At 30.3% G+C, this 22170-nt stretch overlaps 1 protein-coding gene across 4 annotated transcripts in view; it reads left to right on the forward strand.

Annotated features, from left to right (window-relative positions):
• Positions 1 to 22170, forward strand: part of LOC126747556 (peroxisome assembly factor 2) — a 128846-nt gene that overhangs the window by 92698 nt on the left and 13978 nt on the right. For 2 of the 4 annotated variants that reach the window (XM_050456280.1, XM_050456281.1), the window contains exons 1-6: positions 97 to 1127; positions 13400 to 13623; positions 15511 to 15886; positions 15948 to 16115; positions 19788 to 19934; positions 19993 to 20166. In XM_050456280.1, the coding sequence (XP_050312237.1) occupies positions 269 to 1127; positions 13400 to 13623; positions 15511 to 15886; positions 15948 to 16115; positions 19788 to 19934; positions 19993 to 20166 (1948 nt within the window). In that variant the 5' untranslated portion in view covers positions 97 to 268. Of the gene's footprint in view, positions 1 to 96; positions 1128 to 13399; positions 13624 to 15510; positions 15887 to 15947; positions 16116 to 19787; positions 19935 to 19992; positions 20167 to 22170 lie in introns of those variants that run through there. The other 2 variants (XM_050456283.1, XM_050456282.1) reach the window with 2 other exon arrangements.

The raw sequence follows: 22170 nt of genomic DNA on the forward strand, positions 1-22170 counted from the left end.
AGTGTGAACATTTTTAAACGTAAACCCAGCTTAGTCAAATTAATGACGCACTCCACCAGCGTGACACGTCAACGTCATAAGTGTCACAACATAACCCAACTTTTCAAATGTTTTTGTTTACATTATTGTTGAATTAAGCTAATTAGTTAAAAATGACCTTTAAACCTTGATTTAAGAGAGAAAACGCTTTAATAGTTTAATATCCGTAATTTCCAACCTATTTTAATCAATAATCAATGCAGTGCAAACCCCTAAGAGGAGTTTTACAATGATGAACTACTCCAGGACAATATTCACCATTTCCAAGCTAATTTACCCCAAATACAACCCCATATGGTTCGTAATCTACATGTATGTCAAATACCATTCAATATTTAAGCGCCAAATTAAATATAAGTTAGAAACTTTACCCGACAAAGCTTTGCTGAACATTTTACAAAAAGTTGCAATGAGCAGCAGTGATGTCCATAACTGTGCCCTAGTGCACCCAGAAAACGTTTATTTAAGTGACAAAATACTTAATTTACATCATAAGGAGATCAAACATGCTAAAAGTGCCAGAATAGTTACAAGCTTAAGCTGTAAAAGGGACACTTTATATGTTTCAAATACATTTGTACACAACTTAAGTGTCCCCTCGGATTGTGGGGACATTAAACTGCTTAAGCCATCTAAATATATAGAGGTTGCACAGGAAATTGATTTATCATTAATATCTTGTCCACATGACTTAAGTAATGCAGTAACAGACTCTGTTGTGAAAAGTTACTTTAAGTACCCGAAGCTCATTCAAGTCGGAGACATTGTTAGTGTAAATATTAAGTATTTTTGTCCAGCATTATTTTACACTGACCTTAAACTAAATGGGGTCGAACAAATCCACTTTAAGTGCAATAAAGTCATTTATCAGAACATACAGGTGCAGGGCCAGTTTTTCTGTGTTATCGGCACAACTGCAATAAAGCAATCGGCAAATTTGCAGAGTTACATACCAAACGTGTCAAAACTTGCAACTAAATCAGTGGAGTCTGGGGAGGAAATGCTAAGTGGGATTGACATGTGTCCTTATGGTTTGCAAAGGTATTTGGGCGAGTTGACTTTGGCTGTGGCACCATTTATTAAATCGAGTAAGAACCATTCTTTTATATATTGGGGGTTATATAACTCTAAAAATACATCCAAGGACATGTATAGGGGCTTAAAAGGCTCATAATTAGGGGCTTTATTAGCAAAGAATTTATTAAAAAAAAATTGCAATAAGTCCATGGTGACTCTTAAGTCAAGTCACTTTGTCGGTCAGTCCTTTGGAACAAAATGGCGGCCTGTCAAGTGTCAAATACGTCTTATTTTATAACTGTCAAAAATTTTGGCAGATCACTTAGAAGTCCAAACCTGTTCTTCAGAGACAACATAATGTGTCTGACAGAGATAAGCTTACGGTGAAAACCATGAGTTAAACAGAGACGGGTAAATCATAATTTTAGATTGTATGTTTTTCATTAAAGAAATTGGCTCATTTTTATCGCATTTTTTAAGAAAATTAATTTTACAATTAAAAAAAATCAACTTACTTGAAATTTTCTTGGATGAACTGTTTTCCATACAATAACTGGACAATGCTGTAAAATAAATAAATACGAATGAGGAAATTATACATAAAAAAATTAATAAAAATAAAACACTATTGATATGATGATATCCCCATTTCTATCTGACACATTAAATTTGTCATAAGTTTGTCTCTATTATCCTGTAAAAAAATTTGAATGAAAATTACACTTTTTTGTTTGACAGAGATAAACTTATGACCAAAACCATGAGCTAGACAAAGATGGGTACATAGTTTTAAATGGTAATTTTTATTATTCCAAAAAAAATCATGTCATTTTTTTAAATGTGGTCCTGGAATTTTTATTTTATTTTTTTGTAACTTGATATAAATGAAAAAAAAAGTAATTATCATAATAATAATATTCCTATCTCTGTCTGACAAAAAATAAAGCAAAAAAAAACAGGACCGGATTTATAATATTTTTTTTTAATTATATTTTTTTTAAATGCGACCCTGGACTTTTTATTTTATGTTTTTAATGCCTTAGAAACCTGCCAAAAAAATAAGGATGAAACATAAAATAATAAACAACCAGGACCGCATTTAAAAATAAATTCGATTTTTTAGGATTTAATTTTTTTTATAGAAAAACTTTTTTTTTAATGCGGTCCTGGAATTTTTATTTTATTTTTTTGTAACTTTTGATATAAATGAAAAAAAAAAGTAATTATCATAATAATATCCCTATCTCTGTCTGACAAAAAATAAAGCAAAATAAAACAGGACCGGATTTATAATTTTTTTTTTTTATATTTTTTTAAATGCGACCCTGGACTTTTTATTTTATGTTTTTAATGCCTTAGAAACCTGCCAAAAAAAATAAGGATGAAAAATAAAATAATAAACAACCAGGACCGCATTTAAAAATAAATTCTAATTTTTGGATTAAATTTTTTTTATAGAAAAACTTTTTTTTTAAATGCAGTCCTGGAATTTTTATTTAATTTTTTTGTAACTTGATATAAATGAAAAAAAAAAGTAATTATCATAATAATAACCCTATCTCTGTCTGACCAAAAATAAAGCAAAAGAAAACAGGACCGGATTTATAATTTTTTTTTTTAATTTGTATATTTTTTTTAAATGCGACCCTGGACTTTTTATTTTATGTTTTTAATGCCTTAGAAACCTGCCAAAAAAATAAGGATATAGTAGTATTAATGAAAAATAAAATAATAAACAACCAGGACCGCATTTAAAAATAAATTCGATTTTTTAGGATTAAATTTTTTTATAGAAAAACTTTTTTTTTAAATGCGGTCCTGGAATTTTTATTTTATTTTTTTGTAACTTTTGATGTAAATGAAAAAAAAAGTAATTATCATAATAATATCCCTATCTCTGTCTGACAAAAAATAAAGCAAAAGAAAACAGGACCGGATTTATAATTTTTTTTTTAATTACATTTTTTTAAATGCGGCCCTGGACTTTTTATTTTATGTTTTTAATGCCTTAGAAACCTGCCAAAAAAAATAAGGATGAAAAATAAAATAATAAACAACCAGGACCGCATTTGAAAATAAATTCGATTTTTTAGGATTGAATTTTTTTTATAGAAAAACTTTTTTTTTAAATGCGGTCCTGGAATTTTTATTTTATTTTTTTGTAACTTTTGATGTAAAAAGTAATTATCATAATAATATCCCTATCTCTGTCTGACAAAAAATAAAGCAAAAGAAAACAGGACCGGATTTATAATTTTTTTTTAATTATATTTTTTTTAAATGCGACCCTGGACTTTTTATTTTATGTTTTTAATGCCTTAGAAACCTCCAAAAAAAATAAGGATGAAAAATAAAATAATAAACAACCAGGACCGCATTTAAAAATAAATTCGATTTTTTAGGATTGAATTTTTTTTATAGAAACTTTTTTTTTTAACTGCGGTCCTGGAATTTTTATTTTATTTTTTTGTAACTTTTGATATAAATGAGAAAAAAAGTAATTATCATAATAATATCCCTATCTCTGTCTGACAAAAAATAAAGCAAAAGAAAACAGGACCGGATTTTTAATTTTTTTTTTAATTACATTTTTTTAAATGCGGCGCTGGACTTTTTATTTTATGTTTTTAATGCCTTAGAAACCTGCCAAAAAAAATAAGGATGAAAAATAAAATAATAAACAACCAGGACCGCATTTAAAAATAAATTCGATCTTTTTGGATTAATTTTTTTTTATAGAAAAACTTTTTTTTTTAATGCGGTCCTGGAATTTTTATTTTATTTTTTTGTAACTTTTGATGTAAATTAAAAAAAAAGTAATTATCATAATAATATCCCTATCTCTGTCTGACAAAAAATAAAGCAAAAAAAACAGGACCGGATTTATAATTTTTTTTTTTAATTATATTTTTTTTAAATGCGACCCTGGACTTTTTATTTTATGTTTTTAATGCCTTAGAAACCTGCCAAAAAAAATAAGGATGAAAAATAAAATAATAAACAACCAGGATCGCATTTAAAAATAAATTCGATTTTTTAGGATTGAATTTTTTTTATAGAAAATTTTTTTTTTAAGTGCGGTCCTGGAATTTTTATTTTATTTTTTTGTAACTTTTGATCTAAATAAAAAAAAGTAATTATCATAATAATATCCCTATCTCTGCCTGACAAAAAATAAAGCAAAAAAAACAGGACCGGATTTATATATTTTTTTTAATTATATTTTTTTAAATGCGACCCTGGACTTTTTATTTTATGTTTTTAATGCCTTAGAAACCTGCCAAAAAAATAAGGATGAAAAATAAAATAATAAACAACCAGGACCGCATTTAAAAATAAATTCGATTTTTTAGGATTGCATTTTTTTTATATAAAAACTTTTTTTAAAATGCGGTCCTGGAATTTTTATTTTTTTGTAACTTGATATAAATGAAAAAAAAAAGTAATTATCATAATAATATCCCTATCTCTGTCTGACAAAAAATAACGCAAAAGAAAACAGGACCGCATTTAAAAATAAATTCGATTTTTTAGGATTAAATTTTTTTTATAGCAAAACTTTTTTTTTAAATGCGGTCCTGGAATTTTTAGTTAATTTTTTTGGTGACTTTGACACTTTATAAAAAAATCCAGGACCTTATTGAAAAAAATTAAACTATTATTCCACATTTAAAATTATTCAAAATAAAAAAAAAGTGATATAATAATATACCTATCTCTATCTGACACATTGAATTTCCCATAGGTTTGTCTCTATTGTACTCATTATCCTGTAGAAAACGCAGAAAATTGGATTGAAAATGCTACTTTTTTTACAACATAATGTGTCTGACAGAGATATGTATAGAGCTTATGACAAAAACCATGAGTTAGACAAAGACGGGTATATAATATATCATAATCGGTTTTTTTATTTATGGTTTATTTTAAAAACTTATTTTTTTGATATACGGCCCTGGAATATTTATTTATTTTTTGTATCTTTGACACTTATAAAAAAAAATCAAATTAATAATAATTAATGAAAAAAACACTGATATAAGCAAAAAATCCAGGACCGCATTTTAAATTTTTTTTATTTCTCATAAAAAAATAATCAAAATACCACAATATTGAAATAATGATATACCCATCTCTATCCGACACATTAAATTTATCATAAGTCTGTCTCTGTCATACTCATAATTCTGTAAAAAACGCGGAAAATTTGAATGACAATGCCACTTTTTTTACAACAGAATGGGTCTGACAGAGATAAATTTGTAAGGAAAACTGTGTGTTAGACAAGGACGGGTATATTGAAATTTTAAGGCCAGGACCGCATTTAAAAATACGTTTTCTTTAATCGATTTTTTTAATCGATTAAATTTTTTTCATAGATAAAAATATTTTTCCAAATATTCCACTTATTTTTTTAAATGCGGTCCTGGATTTTTTATTTTATAAAATAAAACATTAATAAAAAGAAAATAAGTAAAATAATCACGTATAATGGAAAAAATTTAAAAAATAAATCCAGGACCGCATTAAAAGGAAACGTAAGAAAATTGTACGTTTTTCACGAACCGCCCTGTAATATAGACACCAATAAATATGGCAACACTGTAAAATAAATACGAGTGAACAAATTCCGCATAAAAAATTGAGCAAAATAACATACCTATGATATATTTAAATACCCATCTCTGTCTGACACATTAAAATTGCCATAAGTTTGTCTCTGTCAAACTCAAGAATTTGAATTAAAATGGGACTTTTTTTACAACATAATGTGACTGACAGAGATAAGCTTATGGGCAAAACCATGAGTTAGACAAAGATGGATATAGATGTCATAATTTTAAATTGCCTTTGTATTTTGTCAGAAAAAATCATTAACTAATTTTGTTTAAATACAGCCCTGGAATATTTATTTTCTTTTTTTGTTGCCTTTGATATTAATGAACAATTATAATAATAAGATCCCTCCTATCTCTGTCTGATAAAAAATAAAATAAAAAAACAGGACCGGACTTAAAAATTTGAATTTTTTTAAATAATATTTTTTCTGTAGAAAAAATGTTTTTTCCAAAAACCATAACCAAGCATTTTTTTTAAATGCGGTCCTGGAATTTAAATTTAATTTTTTGCTGCCTAGGCATCTGTCAAAAAAATTAAATATATAGTTTCAATGAAAAAAAAACAATAAAATAATACACATTCAGGACCGCATTTTAAAAAAAATCCAAAAAATAGAGAGAGTTCTTCAATTAATTTTTTTAAAATACCTCCCTGGGATATTTATTTAATTTTTGTTGCATTAATGGAAAAACTAATAATAATAATAATAGAGTAATTTATATGGTATATCCGTCTCTCTCCAAAAAAAAAAATTAAAAAAAAATTCCAGGGCCGCATTTTAAAAAAATTTATGAAAAATGATTTTTGGAAAAAGAGTTTTTACTATGAAAGCAAAATATAATTTAAAAAAATCTATTTTTTTCAAATACGGCCCTGGAAAAGCAAAAACACAGGACTGCATTTAAAATAAAGAAGAATTGATTTAAAACATTTTTTTTTCACAGAAAAAATTCTTTTTATAAAACCATATAAATTTTTTTTTAAATGCGGTCCTGGAATTTTTATTTTATTTTTTGCTGCCTTAGACACTTGTCAAAAAAAATTAAGCATATAGAATTATTGAAAAAAGAAACATTAAAATAATATTATACTTCCATCTCTGTCTAATAAAAAAAAAAACAAATAAAAAAATTCCAGGGCCGCATTTAAAAAAAAAGTAAAACTCGATTTTTTTGATAAAAAAAATTATTTGTACAAATTTTTTATTAAATATTTTTTTAAATGCGGCCCTGTATTTTTAAACGTTAAGTCCGTATGAAAAATTACAAATAAAACACACTATTAATGTAACGATATACCCATCTCTATCTGACATATTAAATTTGCTATAAATTTGTTTCTGTCATACTCATCATGTAAAAAAAAATGCGAAAAATTTGAATAAAAATGTCGATTTTTTTACAACAGAATGTGTCCAACAGAGATAAACTTATGGTCAAAACCATGAGTTAGACAGAGACCGGTATATAGTAATTTTAAATGGTCATTTAAATTTATGCAAAAAAGATCATAAAACTTTTTTTTTAAATACAACCCTGGAATATTTATTTTATTTCTTTGTCACCTATGATAATAATATGATTCAAAAAACATTATAATAATAATATCCCTATCGCTGTCTGACAAAAAATAAAATAAAAAAACAGGACCGGATTTAAAAATTTGAATTTTCTTAAATAATATTTTTTCTGCAGAAAAAATGTTTTTTTTTTCCAAAAACCATAACCAATCAATTTTTTCTAAATGCGGTCCTGGAATTTTAGTTTTATTTTTTGCTGCCTTCTGTCATCTGTCAAAAAAATTAAGTTTATAGTTTCAATGAAAAAAAAAACGATAAAATAATAAACATCCAGGACCGCATTTCAAAAAAAAAAAACAAAAAATAGAGAAAGTTCATCAACTCATTTTTTTTTAAATACCTCCCTGGAATATTTATTTAATTTTAGTTGCATTAATGGGAAAATAATAATAATAGACTAATTTATATGGTAAATCCATCTCTCTCTAAAAAAAACTTTTAAAAAATTCCAGGGCCGCATTTTAAAAAAATTTATGAAAAATGATTTTTGGAAAAAGAGTTTCTACTATGAAAGCAAAATATAATTTAAAAAAATCTATTTTTTTCAAATACGGCCCTGGAAAAGCAAAAACACAGGACTGCATTTAAAATAAAGAAGAATTGATTTAAAACATTTTTTTTTCACAGAAAAAATTCTTTTTATAAAACCATATATTTTTTTTTTAAATGCGGTCCTGGAATTTTTATTTTATTTTTTGCTGCCTTAGACACTTGTCAAAAAAAATTAAGCATATAGAATTATTGAAAAAAGAAACATTAAAATAATATTATACTTCATTCTCTGTCTAATAAAAAAAAAAACAAATAAAAAAATTCCAGGGCCGCATTTAAAAAAAAAGTAAAACTCGATTTTTTTGATAAAAAAAATTATTTGTACAAATTTTTTATTAAATATTTTTTTAAATGCGGCCCTGTATTTTTAAACGTTAAGTCCGTATGAAAAATTACAAATAAAACACACTATTAATGTAACGATATACCCATCTCTATCTGACATATTAAATTTGCTATAAATTTGTTTCTGTCATACTCATCATGTAAAAAAAAATGCGAAAAATTTGAATAAAAATGTCGATTTTTTTACAACAGAATGTGTCCAACAGAGATAAACTTATGGTCAAAACCATGAGTTAGACAGAGACTGGTATATAGTAATTTTAAATGGTCATTTAAATTTATGCAAAAAAGATCATAAAACTTTTTTTTTAAATACAACCCTGGAATATTTATTTTATTTCTTTGTCACCTATGATAATAATATGATTCAAAAAACATTATAATAATAATATCCCTATCTCTGTCTGACAAAAAAGAAAGAAAAAAAAGAGAACAGGACCGGATTTCAAAAAAAAAATATTTTTTTTAATGGAAAATATTTTTTTTCCAAAAACAGTACAATATATTTATTTTTTGAAATGCGGTCCTGGAATATTTATTATAGTATTTTTTTACTGCCTTAAGACACCTGTAAAACAATTAAGCATATAGTACTCGTATTAATGTAAAAAAAAACAGTAAAATAATAACCATCCAGGGTCGTATTTAAAAATTAGATTTATTTTTTATAGAAAATTTAAGTAAATAAATCAAGAAAGTATATATTTATGAAAAATAATTTAGCAAAAAATCCAGGACCGCATTAAAAAGCAAATTTTGGATAAAAAAAATTATTAAAATAACACACCTATGATATACCCATCTCTACTTGACACATTAAGTTTCCCATAAGCTTGTCTCTGTCGTACTCATGATCCTGTAGAAAATGCCACTTTTTTTACAACGTAATGCGTCTGACAGAGATCAGCTTATGAGGAAAACCATGAGCTAGACAAAGACGGGTATATCGAAATTTTAAATTGTATGTTTTTCAAAAAAAAAAATCAGACTTACTCGAATTTTTCTTGCACCAACCATTTTCCCACATTTCCGTCACTTTTCACGTTTTTTCGCGAAAAAAAAAACGATTCGACCCGAATACTTCCGACACGTTGCAACTCGTTCGACCGATACCCGCTAAATCAAATAAATCGGCGAATTAACTCTTAACTTCCATACTCCCCCCCTCCTAGTCCTCCTCACTTAAAATATTTACATACGCCGCATTCCTTCGTGGCCCTTTTATGGAATTTACACACACATGATGATGAATAATTATTTTGTTTTTACGCATAGTTTTAATAAAAGCGATAATTATACAGGGTGTCCTTAAAAAGTTTAGTGGATTTTTTTGAATAAAATTTAATCAGCAGCGTCTCGCAACTATCAAACGTCACTTGCAAAATGAACGTGACGTCATTAATACTGTCAGAAATCATGTTCGCTATATAAGAAAATGGCGTCATAATGAATAGATGACGTAAAATACTTAAAAAGACGCCATTTTGGGAGTGGCTAATAACTATATTTCTGGTCAGCTGGTTTGCTTTGACAGCTGTCAAATGATTAATTATCGTTTTCAAGTTCTAATTTATTTGTTGATTTTTTCATTAAAGGTGGGCGTGGCTGACATCTTCTAAATAACGTCATAATTACATTAAAAAAAATGTGGTATTTTTTTACTAAATTTTGGGAGTGGCTAGCATCTGACTTTTTTATTTGGCAGATGTCAAAACGTGGCCTAATCAGCTGTCAAATGTTACTTTTAACTAAGTCAGCTAGTTTTTCTTTTGACAGCTGTCAAACAACGTGATAATTCATTTTCTTGTGACAGTTCTTAACCTTAAAATACATGAATGTGAAAAAAGTATATGAAATATAACGTCATTAATACGTCATATTAATCTCTATGACGTCATAATGACAAAAAACAAACAAAAAATACATTAAAAAGTGTGACAACTAAAATAAATTGAGGCGAGGCTGATTTTCTGATTGCAACTCAGCTGATTTTTTTTTGACAGCTGTCAAACGCTTTTTTGACGTTTTATACCGTTGATTTGAAGTTGAGAGTCGCTTTCCGCTGATTTTTTTTGTTTGACACATCTCAGAAAGTTGCTTAGACAGCTGTCAAATGTCACTTTTCGCGACATAACCTCAAAAGTTAAACTAAAATGAGCGTGACGTCATTAATACTGCTAGAAGTCATGTTGGCGCTATAATTAAATAATGGCGTAATTTTGGGCGTGGCTAATAACCGTGTTTCAGGCTGCCTGCAAGTCAGCTAGTTTTTTTTTGACAGCTGTCAAATGACTAATTGACGTAATATTTCATAACCTCAAAGTACAGCACTTTAATTTTTTTTATTATTTTTTAACAAAATGTGTGCGTGGCTCCTAGCTGTCAAATGTCACGTTTCCCGTGACAGTTCATAACCTTCAAATATATGAATGTAAAAAAGTGTTTGAATATGACGTCAGTTGCAGGCCAGTTGATTTTTTTTTTTGACAGCTGTCAACCCTTTGTTGACGTTTTACACCGTTGATTTTTATTTTAATTTTAGTAAAATTGGGCGTGGCTCCCAACTGATTTTTTTTATTGACACATGTCAGAAAGTCGCTTAGACAGCTGTCAAATGTCACCTATCGCGTCATAACCTCAAAAGTTAAACTAAAATGTTTAATTCACGTTACAAATAAATGACGTAATTTTGGGAGTGGTAGTAACCGTGTTTCAGGTTGACTACAAATCCGCTATTCTTTTTTTGACAGCTGTCAAATGAAGTTAAGCGCGACTTTTTTGTTTGAGACATCTCAGAAAGTGGCTTAGACAGCTGTCAAATGTCACTTTTTGCGACACAACCTCAAAAGTTAAACTAAAATGAGCGTGACGTCATTAATACTGCCAGAAGTCATGTTGGCGCTATAATTAAATAATGGCGTAATTTTGGGCGTGGCTGATAACCGTGTTTCAGGTTGCCTACAAGTCAGCTAGTTTTTTTTGACAGCTGTCAAATGAGAAATTGATGTGTCACGTCAAATATTTCATATCCTCAAAATATGAAGTCAATAATACACTGTATGTACTATCAGTCATATTGATCATTTATGTATATGACGTCATAATTACAAAAAAATTACATTAAAAAATGTGACATTTAAATTTGGGGCGTGGCTAATAATCGTGTGTCGGGCTAGTTTTTCTTTTGACAGCTGCCAAATGATTAATTGACGTAATATTTCATAACCTCAAAATGTGATACCAGTTTAATTTTTTTGATTATTTTTTAACGAAATGTGGGCGTGACTCCTAGCTGTCAAATGTCACGTTTCCCGTGACAGTTCATAACCTTCAAATATATGAATGTAAAAAAGTGTTTAAATATGACGTCAGTTGCAGGCCAGTTGATTTTTTTTTGACAGCTGTCAACCCTTTATTGACGTTTTACATCGTTGATTTTTATTTTAATTTTAGTAAAATTGGGCGTGGCTCCCAACTGATTTTTTGATTGACACATGTCAGAAAGTCGCTTAGACAGCTGTCAAATGTCACCTATCGCGTCATAACCTCAAAAGTTAAACTAAAATGTCTAGTTCACGTTACAAATAAATGACGTAATTTTGGGAGTGGTAGTAACCGTGTTTCAGGTTGACTACAAGTCGGCTATTCTTTTTTTGACAGCTGTCAAATGTCACTTTTTGCGTCATAACCTCAAAAGTTAAACTAAAATGAGCGTGACGTCATTAATACTGCCAGAAGTCATGTTGGCACTATAATTAAATGGCGTAATTTTGGGCGTGGCTAATAACCGTGTTTCAGGCTGCCTACAAGTCAGCTAGTTTTTTTTTTTGACAGCTGTCAAATGATTAATTGACGTAATATTTCATAACCTCAAAATATCATACCAGTTTAATTTTTTTTATTATTTTTTAACAAAATGTGGGCGTGGCTCCTAGCTGTCAAATGTCACGTTTCCCGTGACAGTTCATAACCTTCAAATATATGAATGTAAAAAAGTGTTTGAATATGACGTCAGTTGCAGGCCAGTTGATTTTTTTTTTGACAGCTGTCAACCCTTTATTGACGTTTTACACCGTTGATTTTTATTTTAATTTTAGTAAAATTGGGCGTGGCTCCCAACTGATTTTTTTGATTGACACATGTCAGAAAGTCGCTTAGACAGCTGTCAAATGTCACCTATCGCGTCATAACCTCAAAAGTTAAACTAAAATGTTTAATTCACGTTACAAATAAATGACGTAATTTTGGGAGTGGTAGTAACCGTGTTTCAGGTTGACTACAAATCCGCTATTCTTTTTTTGACAGCTGTCAAATGAAGTTAGGCGCGACTTTTTTGTTTGAGACATCTTAGAAAGTGTCTTATTAGACAGCTGTCAAATGTCAGTTTTCGCGTCATAACCTCAAAAGTTAACCTAAAATGAACGTGACGTCATTAATACTGCTAGAAGTCATGTTGGCACTATAATTTTGGGAGTGGCTAATAACCGTGTTTCATGTTCTCTACAAGTCAGCTGGTTTTTTTTCATTGCTGTCAAATAAATAATTGACGTGTCACGTCATAATATTTCATAACCTCAAAATATGACACGTATATGAATATGAAGTCAATAATACTGTCAGTCATATTCATCATTTATGTATATGACGTCATAATTACACAAAATTTACATTAAAAAATGTGACATTTAAATTTTGGGCGTGGCTAATAACCGTATGGGTTTTTCTTGACAGCTGTCAAATGATTAATTATCGTTTTAGGTCGGAAAAATTCATAACAGCAAAATATGACACAACTTGAAATTTGTGGATTTTTTATTTTTTAATAAAATATGGGCGTGGCTCTCAGCTGTCAAATGTCACAGTCTATGGCGACGAGTTTTCAATTTTTTAAATTCATATTTGGGCGTGGCTGGTAGCTCATGTTCCTTGACATGAGATGTCAGAAATTAATTAAACGTTCTGTCAGAATTCATAACCTCAACCAGGTGTCATATTTAATGACCTCAGAATTAAAAAAAAAAAAATATTAAAATATGTTGGACCTTTTTATTCCATTGTTTTTGTCCTTTTCCAAACAAAAATTGGGCGTGGCTTGCTTGATTTTTTGGATCAGTGACGTATTTGACAGTCCGCCATTTTTAATTGCCTCATGACATTTGTGACGTTAAACAGCTGTCAATATGCTATTGGAGACGTCGTACGCATGCGCAGTAGGCTCATAACCATAATATGACGTTTCTCTTCCAGAAAACCTCAAATTGAAACCCTTATTCCTCCTGCAGGGTGAGGAGGGGTGCGGGGAGGATTTACTACTGAAGGCAGTGGCGGCCCAAATGGGGATGCACCACTTCGTCATTCACAATTCGGAAATTGTGGCCAACGTTTACGCACAGAACGAGAGCAAAACGAATTCGTTGTTTTTCCAGGCCAAAATGGCCGCCCCTTGTCTCGTCTCCATTCATAAGTTTGAGGTAAAGGGCGGGAGTCCTGTGATCCAGGGTGAACTTGAGTTTGACAGCAAATAAAAAACGAAAATTGTTCAAATTTGACTCGAAATAATGAACTATTTAAGTGGTCGATATAAAGATTCCTGTAATACCGACTCATGTCGCTCAAATAGGCGGGAAGTTTGAATTTCACGTGTGGCGGGAGATTCGAGTTGAATTCATTTTTATGGCTTTTTTTGGTTGCGTCAGACAAAGACGGGTATGTCATTGCTTTAAGTGTATCCATCTCTGTCTGATAAAAATGAAGTGAATAGTCCAGGGACGTATTTAAAAAAAAGAAAGCTGATGGTGACGTGCACATCGTTTTTTAAATGTGTCCTTTACAAGAGGGAGTGTTTTAATATCTATTCCATCTCTGTCTGGCACAGTTAAGTTATCCTCTGCATGCTCATGATGCTAAAAAAAACGCGGGAAATTTGAATTAAAGTGCCATTTTTTTACAATATATTGTGTCGTCTGACATGAGTTAGAGAGAAAAGGATATATATTATGTGTATGATTCGTCGAGTACCTTTTCCTTAATTCAGGACCATCAATTTTATATTTTTTGCTTTATTGGTTTTTGAGATAATTCAGATTATGTGGGACGAGGTCGGTGAAAGACAAGCGTTGCTTTAGGTATCAACTGGGTTTGAAGCTGGATAACTTGGAAAGTTTTGCCTGGATCATTTTGCTTTCTTAATATAATTCCTAGAGTGTCTTTTTCTGAATTCATTACCGTTGATTTTATATTTTTTGCTTTAGTAGTTTTTGAATTACTTGAGTTTTAGTGGCAAGAGGACGGTGAAGGACAAACGGATCTTGAACTGTCGACTATGTTTGAACCTGGATAACTTGGAAAGTTTTGCCTGGATCATTTTGCTTTCTTAATATAATTCTTAGAGTGTCCTTTCCTGAATTCATCACCGTTGATTTTATATTTTTTACTTCAGTAGTTTTTTAATTACTTGGGTTTTAGTGGCAAGAGGACGGTGAAGGACAAATGCATCTTGAGCTATCGACTATGTTTGAACCTGAATAGCTAGGAAATTTTTGTTTACAACGACTTCATTATTGAGCAACCTCCTATAGGAACCTTTTCTAAATATAATGCAGCTTATTTCATATAGTTCTCTCAAGTAGTTTTTGAGATACTTCAGGTTATGTAGGAAGAGGTCGATAAAAGACAAGGGTTGCGTTAAGTGTCAACTGGGTTTGGAGCTGGATAACTTGGAAAGTTTTGCCTGGATCATTTTGCTTTCTTAATGTAATTCCTAGAGTGTCCTTTCCTGAATTCATAACCGTTGATTTTATATTTTTGGCTCCAGTGGTTTTTGAGATACTTGAGTTTTAGTGACAAGAGGAGGGTGAAGGACAAACGCATCTTGATCTGTCGACTAGATTTGAACCCAGATAGCTAGGAAATTTTTGTCTGAAACGACTTCATTATTGAGCAACCTCATATAAGCATCTTTCTTTAATATAATACCGTTAATTTCATATAGTTATCTTAAGTGGTTTCTGAGATACTTCATTTTATGTGGGACGAGGTCGGTGAAAGACAAGCGTTGCTTTAGGTATCAACTGGGTTTGAAGCTGGATAACTTGGAAAGTTTTGCCTGGATCACTTTACATTCTGATTATAATTTCCAGAGTGTCCTTTCCTGAATTCATTACCGTTGATTTTATATTTTTTGCTCCAGTGGTTTTTGAGATACTTGGGTTTTAGACAGACACATTAAATTCTAAAAGTGGCGGGAAATTCGAACTTCTCAAACAATCCTTCCAGATCTGTCAACCTTCAAGGCCACCCTGGATATATATAGGTTGGAAAAATTACGAACAGCATTGATTCCCCCCATTTGTTCACAGCATATTGGGCAAAATGCTGAGGGCCAGTACGACCCCAGACTGACCAACTCCTTCTCCCACCATTTGGAGGCTCTATTCCAAAACAACCCTTATCCAGTTATCATTTTCTGTTGCACTAGCTCTAAATACATTCCGGCTGAACTGAAGAGACTTTTCCTGGAAGCCTTCGAGGTGAACTCCCCCACAGACGTGGAAAGGGAGGAAAATTTAAGGTGGATCGTAGAGATGAACGATCTGACTGCTAATGGAGAGGTTTATGGAAAAGTGGCCAATAAGACCCACGGGTTCTATTTTAAAGATTTGGAAGCTCTGGTGTACCATGCTGCTTGTAAGGGAGAAGGGGTTTTGGAGGAAGAACATTTTGAGGAGGCCTTGGGTAATGGGGTCAATGTTTGAATCAATGATTGATGTTTTTATTGATTTGTTTAAAATCATAGAGTTTATGCAGAAAAATTACAACGAGAGCCTTGGGGCCCCCAAGGTGCCTAAAGTGCGATGGGCTGACGTGGGGGGCTTGACTGACGTGAAGGAGGAAATAATTAAGACCATTAACCTCCCTTTGAAGCATCCAGAGTTCTTTGAGAAGTCCGGATTGTCCAGATCAGGTATGATTCAGTTTATTTTCTGGTGATTTTCATGTCTGATGATGGAATTCGAAACTTTGCAAAAATTCACTTTTTTTTTATTTTCCAAAATCATACTAAAAAAATTAAAATGGCGTCAAATGTCTGGAATAAACTGGAAAATATCAGGAATTCAGATGCGTGTTTCGAGATATATTAGGCCGTCCTCAAGGTGCTACAATAATGATTTTATAATTAATAGCAAAAAAAAAGCGCGGCAAATTTGAATTATAGAAATCTGTATGAGTGTACATGAGTGACAAAGAAAAAGAAACTTATCGGGAAAACTATGAGTTAGACAAAGATGGGTGGAATATAATTGTTTAAAAAAAAATATGCATTAAATAAAAAAGAATAAGAATAATATAATGATACACCCATCTCTGTCTGATGCATTGAGTTAAATGCAAAAAACCCCGGGAAAATTAAATTTTAAGGTGCAATTTTTTTACCACCCAATGTGTGCGACAGAGATAAGAATATCATTGTTTTTGTTTAAAATACGGTCCTGGAAAAATTATTTTTTTGTCTTTCGGTGCATTAAGGTATATGACTTAAAAAAATATGAATGAATTATAAAAAAAGAAATAATTTGATTATATACCCATTTCTGTTTAACTCGTGGTTTTTATTATAAGTTTATCTTTGTCACACACACACATTTTGTTGTAAAAAAAATGGCACTTTGATTTAAATTTCGCGCGTTTTTTTTTGAAGCCTAATGAGTGTGACAGAGAAAAACTTATAGCTAATTTAATGCGTTAGACAGAGATGAGCATATTTTTTTGAAATTTTATACGTATTTTTTCGATTTTGAAGATTCCAGGTCTGTATTTAAAAAAATAAGAATATTTAAAAAAAAAAATATTTAAGAAAAACCTTAAAAAAAAACAAGAAAAACAATTAATCTTTTTTAAATATTCTTATTTTTTTAAATACACTCCTGGAATCTTCATAATCGAAAAAATACGTATAAAATTTAAAAAAGTATATGAATAATATACCCATCTCTGTCTAACTCATGGTTTTTACCATAAGTTTATCTCTGTCACACACACATTTTGTTGTAAAAAAAAGGCACTTTGATTTAAATTGCCCGCGGTTTTTCTGCAGCCCAATGAGTGTGACAGAGGAAGATTTATAGCTAATTTAATGCGTTAAACAGAGATGGGTATATTATTCATAATTTTTTTTATTTTATACGTATTTTTTCGATTTTGAAGATTCCAGGTCTGTATTTAAAAAAATTAGAATATTTAAAAAAAAACTAAAAAAATTAAAATATTTAAGAAACGAGGAAAATAATGATTTTTTTTAAATGCTCTTATTTATTTAAATACAGACCTGGAATCTTCAGAATCGAAAAAATACGTATAAAATTACAAAAAATATACCAATAATATACCCATCTCTGTCTAACTCATGGTTTTTACCATAAGTTTATCTCTGTCACACACACATTTTGTTCTAAAAAAAAAATGGCACTTTGATTTAAATTGCCCGCGGTTCTTTTGCAGCCTATTGAGTGTGACAGAGAAACACTTATAACTAATATAATGCGTCAAACAGAGATGGGAATTTTTTTTTTTTAAATTTTATACGAACTTTTTCGATTTTGAAGATTCCAGGTCTGTATTTTTTTTTGCTTTTGTAATCATTTACACATATGACGTGTAAAAAACACGAATATTATGATACACCCATCTCTGTCTGATGCATTAGATTAGCGTTATAAGTCTTCTTTGTTTGCTCAGTTCCTTTTTTTTAATTAAAAAAAAAATATTTTTATTTTTGGTAAATATATACTTGAAATTTTTAAAGTTAATATTTCATCTCTGTCTGACGCATTACATTAGTTATAAGTTTGCCTCTGTCACACTCATTAGGCCGCAAAAAACCCCGGGAAATTTAAATCAAAGCGCCATTTTTTTTTACAATAACATGTGTGTGTGACAGAGATAAACTTATGGTAAAAACCATCAATTAGACCGAGACGGGTTTCTTTATTGTTTTTTAAGATTTTTTTGTTTTTGGATCTTGTATTGAATTTTTTGAAAAAATTGGTGTCAATAATTCATATTTACCTGAAATTCTATTTTTTTTTGAATACGGTCCTGGAATTTTTATTTAATTTTGTCTATAGTGTTATATCAAGAAAACGAAGTTTCTATATTAAAAAGACACACACGATTGCAATAATGCTATGGCCATCTTTGTCTGACACATGGTTTTCTGCATAAGTTTCTCTCTGTCAAACACATTCTGTTGTAACAAATTGATATTTTAATTCAAATTTCCCGCGATTTTTTTTTCAATTTTTTTTACAACAAAATGTGTGTGACAGAGATAAACTTATGGTAAAAACCATCAGTTAGACCGAGACGGGTATATTAAAAAAAATTTTGTTTTTGGATTCTGTATTAAGTATTGAATTTGTTAAAAAATTGGCAACAGTGTCCATAATTCATATTAACATGAAATTTAATTTTTTTGAATACGGTCCTGTAATTTTAATTTAATTTTCTATTTTGTTTATAGTGTTATATAGAGAAAACGAAATTCGTATTTAAAAAAACACACACAATTGCAATAATGCTATGGGCATCTCTGTCTGACACACGATTTTCTGTATAAGTTTATCTCTATCAAACACATTTTGTTGTAAAAAATATATAAATTAATTCAAATTTCCCGCGGTTTTTTACTCTCTAATGGGTATGAGAGAATTTAAATTATGAGACGATATCTCATTGATTTCTTTTATTTCTTTCAAGATTTTATTAACTGATGGCGAATATCATGAGTTAGACAAGGATGAGAATAATATTCTTCTTTTTTAAATACGGTCCTGGAAAAAAAAAATTTTTGTCCATATGACCTTAAAAAAAACTAGTTTAATTGAATTAAAGAGAACCATGAATTAGACAAAGATGAAAACAATATCTATCATTTTTTTCTTTGTCATATTTATTAGGCTGCAAAAAAACCGCGGGAAATTTAAATTAAACTGCCATTTGTGTGTGACAAAGATAAGAAGATAATTTTTCGTTTTTTTCTTTTTTTTTTAAGAAATATATTTTCACCCATAATATATCCATCTCTGTCTGATGCATTAAATTAGCTATATGTTCTTCTCTCTCATATCCATTAGGCTGGACAAAACCGCGGGAAATTTAAATTAAAGCGCCATTTTTTTACGACGAAATGTATTTCACTTGTGTGCTTTTTGAATTTTCGTTTTCTTTAAATAACAGAAAATCAAATGGACATTCCAGGTTAGGATTTAAAAACGTTAAAATCGAAGGTGAATCCTGAAAAACGAAACGTCGGTCAAATAAAAACAACAGGGTCGTATTTAAAAAAAATCTAAAGGTGCCATCTTGCGGGGGTAAGAACTCTCTAGCTAAGGTCCACCTTTCGCTTAAAGATTTTTTCAAGATGGCGTCCGTCCGCCATTTTTGAAGTTACAGCTCTCACACTTACGTCAATAAAGAGTGTCAATCTAATCAATGCAACGAGGATTTTGACATTAGGACCATATTTGTCAAATAATTCTTAGATTTATTTGGCAACTCTGTAGCTTTCTTCAGCATGACTACTTGCCTTGGTTAATATCTTCCTCTCTCTCTATCTCTCTCTCCCCTTCTTATATAGGCATCCTCCTCTTTGGCCCTCCAGGCACTGGAAAAACCTTGATAGCCAAAGCTGTAGCTACAGAGTGCAGCCTCTGTTTTTTAACAGTGAAAGGTCCAGAGTTGCTCAACATGTACGTGGGACAGTCCGAGCAAAATGTGCGAGAAGGTAAACAACCTCCACATTTAGGGACTTTTATCACCCTAAACCTGGATTTGCCTTTCAGTGTTCCAGAGGGCTCGTCAGGCGTCACCCTGTATAATATTCTTCGACGAACTGGACTCCTTGGCCCCTAACAGGGGGCTCTCGGGGGATTCTGGGGGGGTCATGGACCGCGTGGTGTCCCAACTTCTGGCTGAGATGGACGGTCTGGAAACATCTGGAAAGGTCTTTGTTATCGGTATGGAGTGACAAGGGTTGTTTTGCAAATGGTTTGCCACTTGGCAGATAACATGTTGCGCAACATCTAATCTTCTATGAATGGAATAAATGTAATAGAAAGAGATACCAAGTATTCTTTTATTAATTATTTGCACTAATGTCAAAGTGACAATTCAATAAGTAGCGGTACTTTCATCCTGAATAAACTTAATTATTCTGTCGTCTTTAATGTTTGAGAGTGAATAAATGTTGCGCAACTTTTTTTATCTTTAAATTGGAACCCGTTAATTAACAAATGAAATAGAAACTGACAGAAAATATAATAATTTCCAATATTTTCAAATTTAAACCAGAGTGCATTGATTAACCTTATTTGCGCATCTTTGAGGTCCAACAGCTGTTGCGCAACTAAGGTTTTTTTTATAGTAATACCTGTTAATCAATAAACGTTATAGAAAGAGATAGAAATAGTCCATGTCTTTTATTAATTAATTTCCGATGTTTTTTTTTAATGATTTAAATGAGATTCACCATTTACTTATTGTTCATGTTTGACAGTTGATAAATGTTGCGCAACTTTGTTTAAAGATTTTTTAAAGTGAAACTCGTTAATCAATAAACGTAATAAAAAGAGATGGTAAATAATTTTTATCTTCCAGTGTAAAAAAACCAAAGTATTGGATTTTTCTTAAAAGCGGCAACGCTGCTACTAATTTATAATGACGTAAAATATCGAAATTATTTTTTATTTCACTCTAACCCGGTTTTAGGAAAAACTGGTCCGAAGGTATTGGATTTTTTTGAAAAATTGGCAACGACGTTAATAATTTACGTTGACCAATTAGTAAATTTTATTTTTGCAAGTACGGCCCTGAAATATTTAAAAATCGTGTAGATACCTTTGTGGTTTTTTAATGAAACCTGACTGTACATTGACTAACAGCACTTTCACTATATTTGACAATATGTTGCGCAACCTTGTGCAACATATTTCCGCTAACGTCAAAGTTAAACTAAAAATTCATTGACTAACCGCACTTTTATCCTGCATGTAATAAATGAACAAGAAAAGAATATTTATTGACTAATTCTTCTGTCAGTTGATAAATGTTGCGCAACTTTCTTAAAAAAAATTTTAATTTTTCAAAAAACTTGAAAAGTTTTTTTAGTCAATAAATGTAATAAAAAGAGATAGTGAATAATATGTATCTTTCATTAATTATTACTAGTAGAGCAGACTGTTCATTGACTAACTGCACTTCCATCTGTTTGACATTTGACGAATGTTGCGCAACTTTGGTTAATCGGTTATTTAAAGCGACAATCGTTAATCTTTAAGTGTAATAGAAAAAGATGAAAAATAATTTATAGATATTTCCGCTGTTGCCAAACTTAAACCAAATTGTTTATTGACTAACTGCACTTGCGCATGTTTGAGGTCTAATAAATGTTGCGCAACATTGTTCTATAATTATTTAAGTGATAATCTTTAATCAGTAAATGTATTAGAAAGGTATGGAAAATAGTTTATATCTTTTATTAATTTTTTCCGATGTTGTTAAATTGATCCCAGATTGTTCATGGACTAACCGCAATTTTGCCCCTTATACGTGACATTAGATAAATGTTGCGCAACTTTGTCCATTAAGTTCCTTAAAGTGATTCCCTTTAGTCAATGAATGTAATAGAAAGAGATGGAAAATAGCAGATACCGTTTACTAATCATTTCCAGTGTTGTTAAATTTAAAACAGACTGCTCATTAAATAACCGCACTTGCGCATGTTTGAAGTCCAACAAATGTTGCGCAACTTTGTTCTATTTTTTTTAAATGATAATCGTTAATTATTAAATGTTTTAGAAAGAGATGGAAAACAGCCATTGTCGTGTAGTTATCATTTCCATTGTTGTTTCATTTAAAACAGACTGCTCATTGACTAACCGCACTTGCGCATGTTTGAAGTCTAACAAATGTTGCGCAACTTTCTTCTATATTTTTTTATTATTTTCGTTAATCATTAAATG

Source organism: Anthonomus grandis, chromosome 19 (genome assembly GCF_022605725.1).
Source record: "Anthonomus grandis grandis chromosome 19, icAntGran1.3, whole genome shotgun sequence".
Lineage (NCBI taxonomy): Eukaryota > Metazoa > Arthropoda > Insecta > Coleoptera > Curculionidae > Anthonomus > Anthonomus grandis.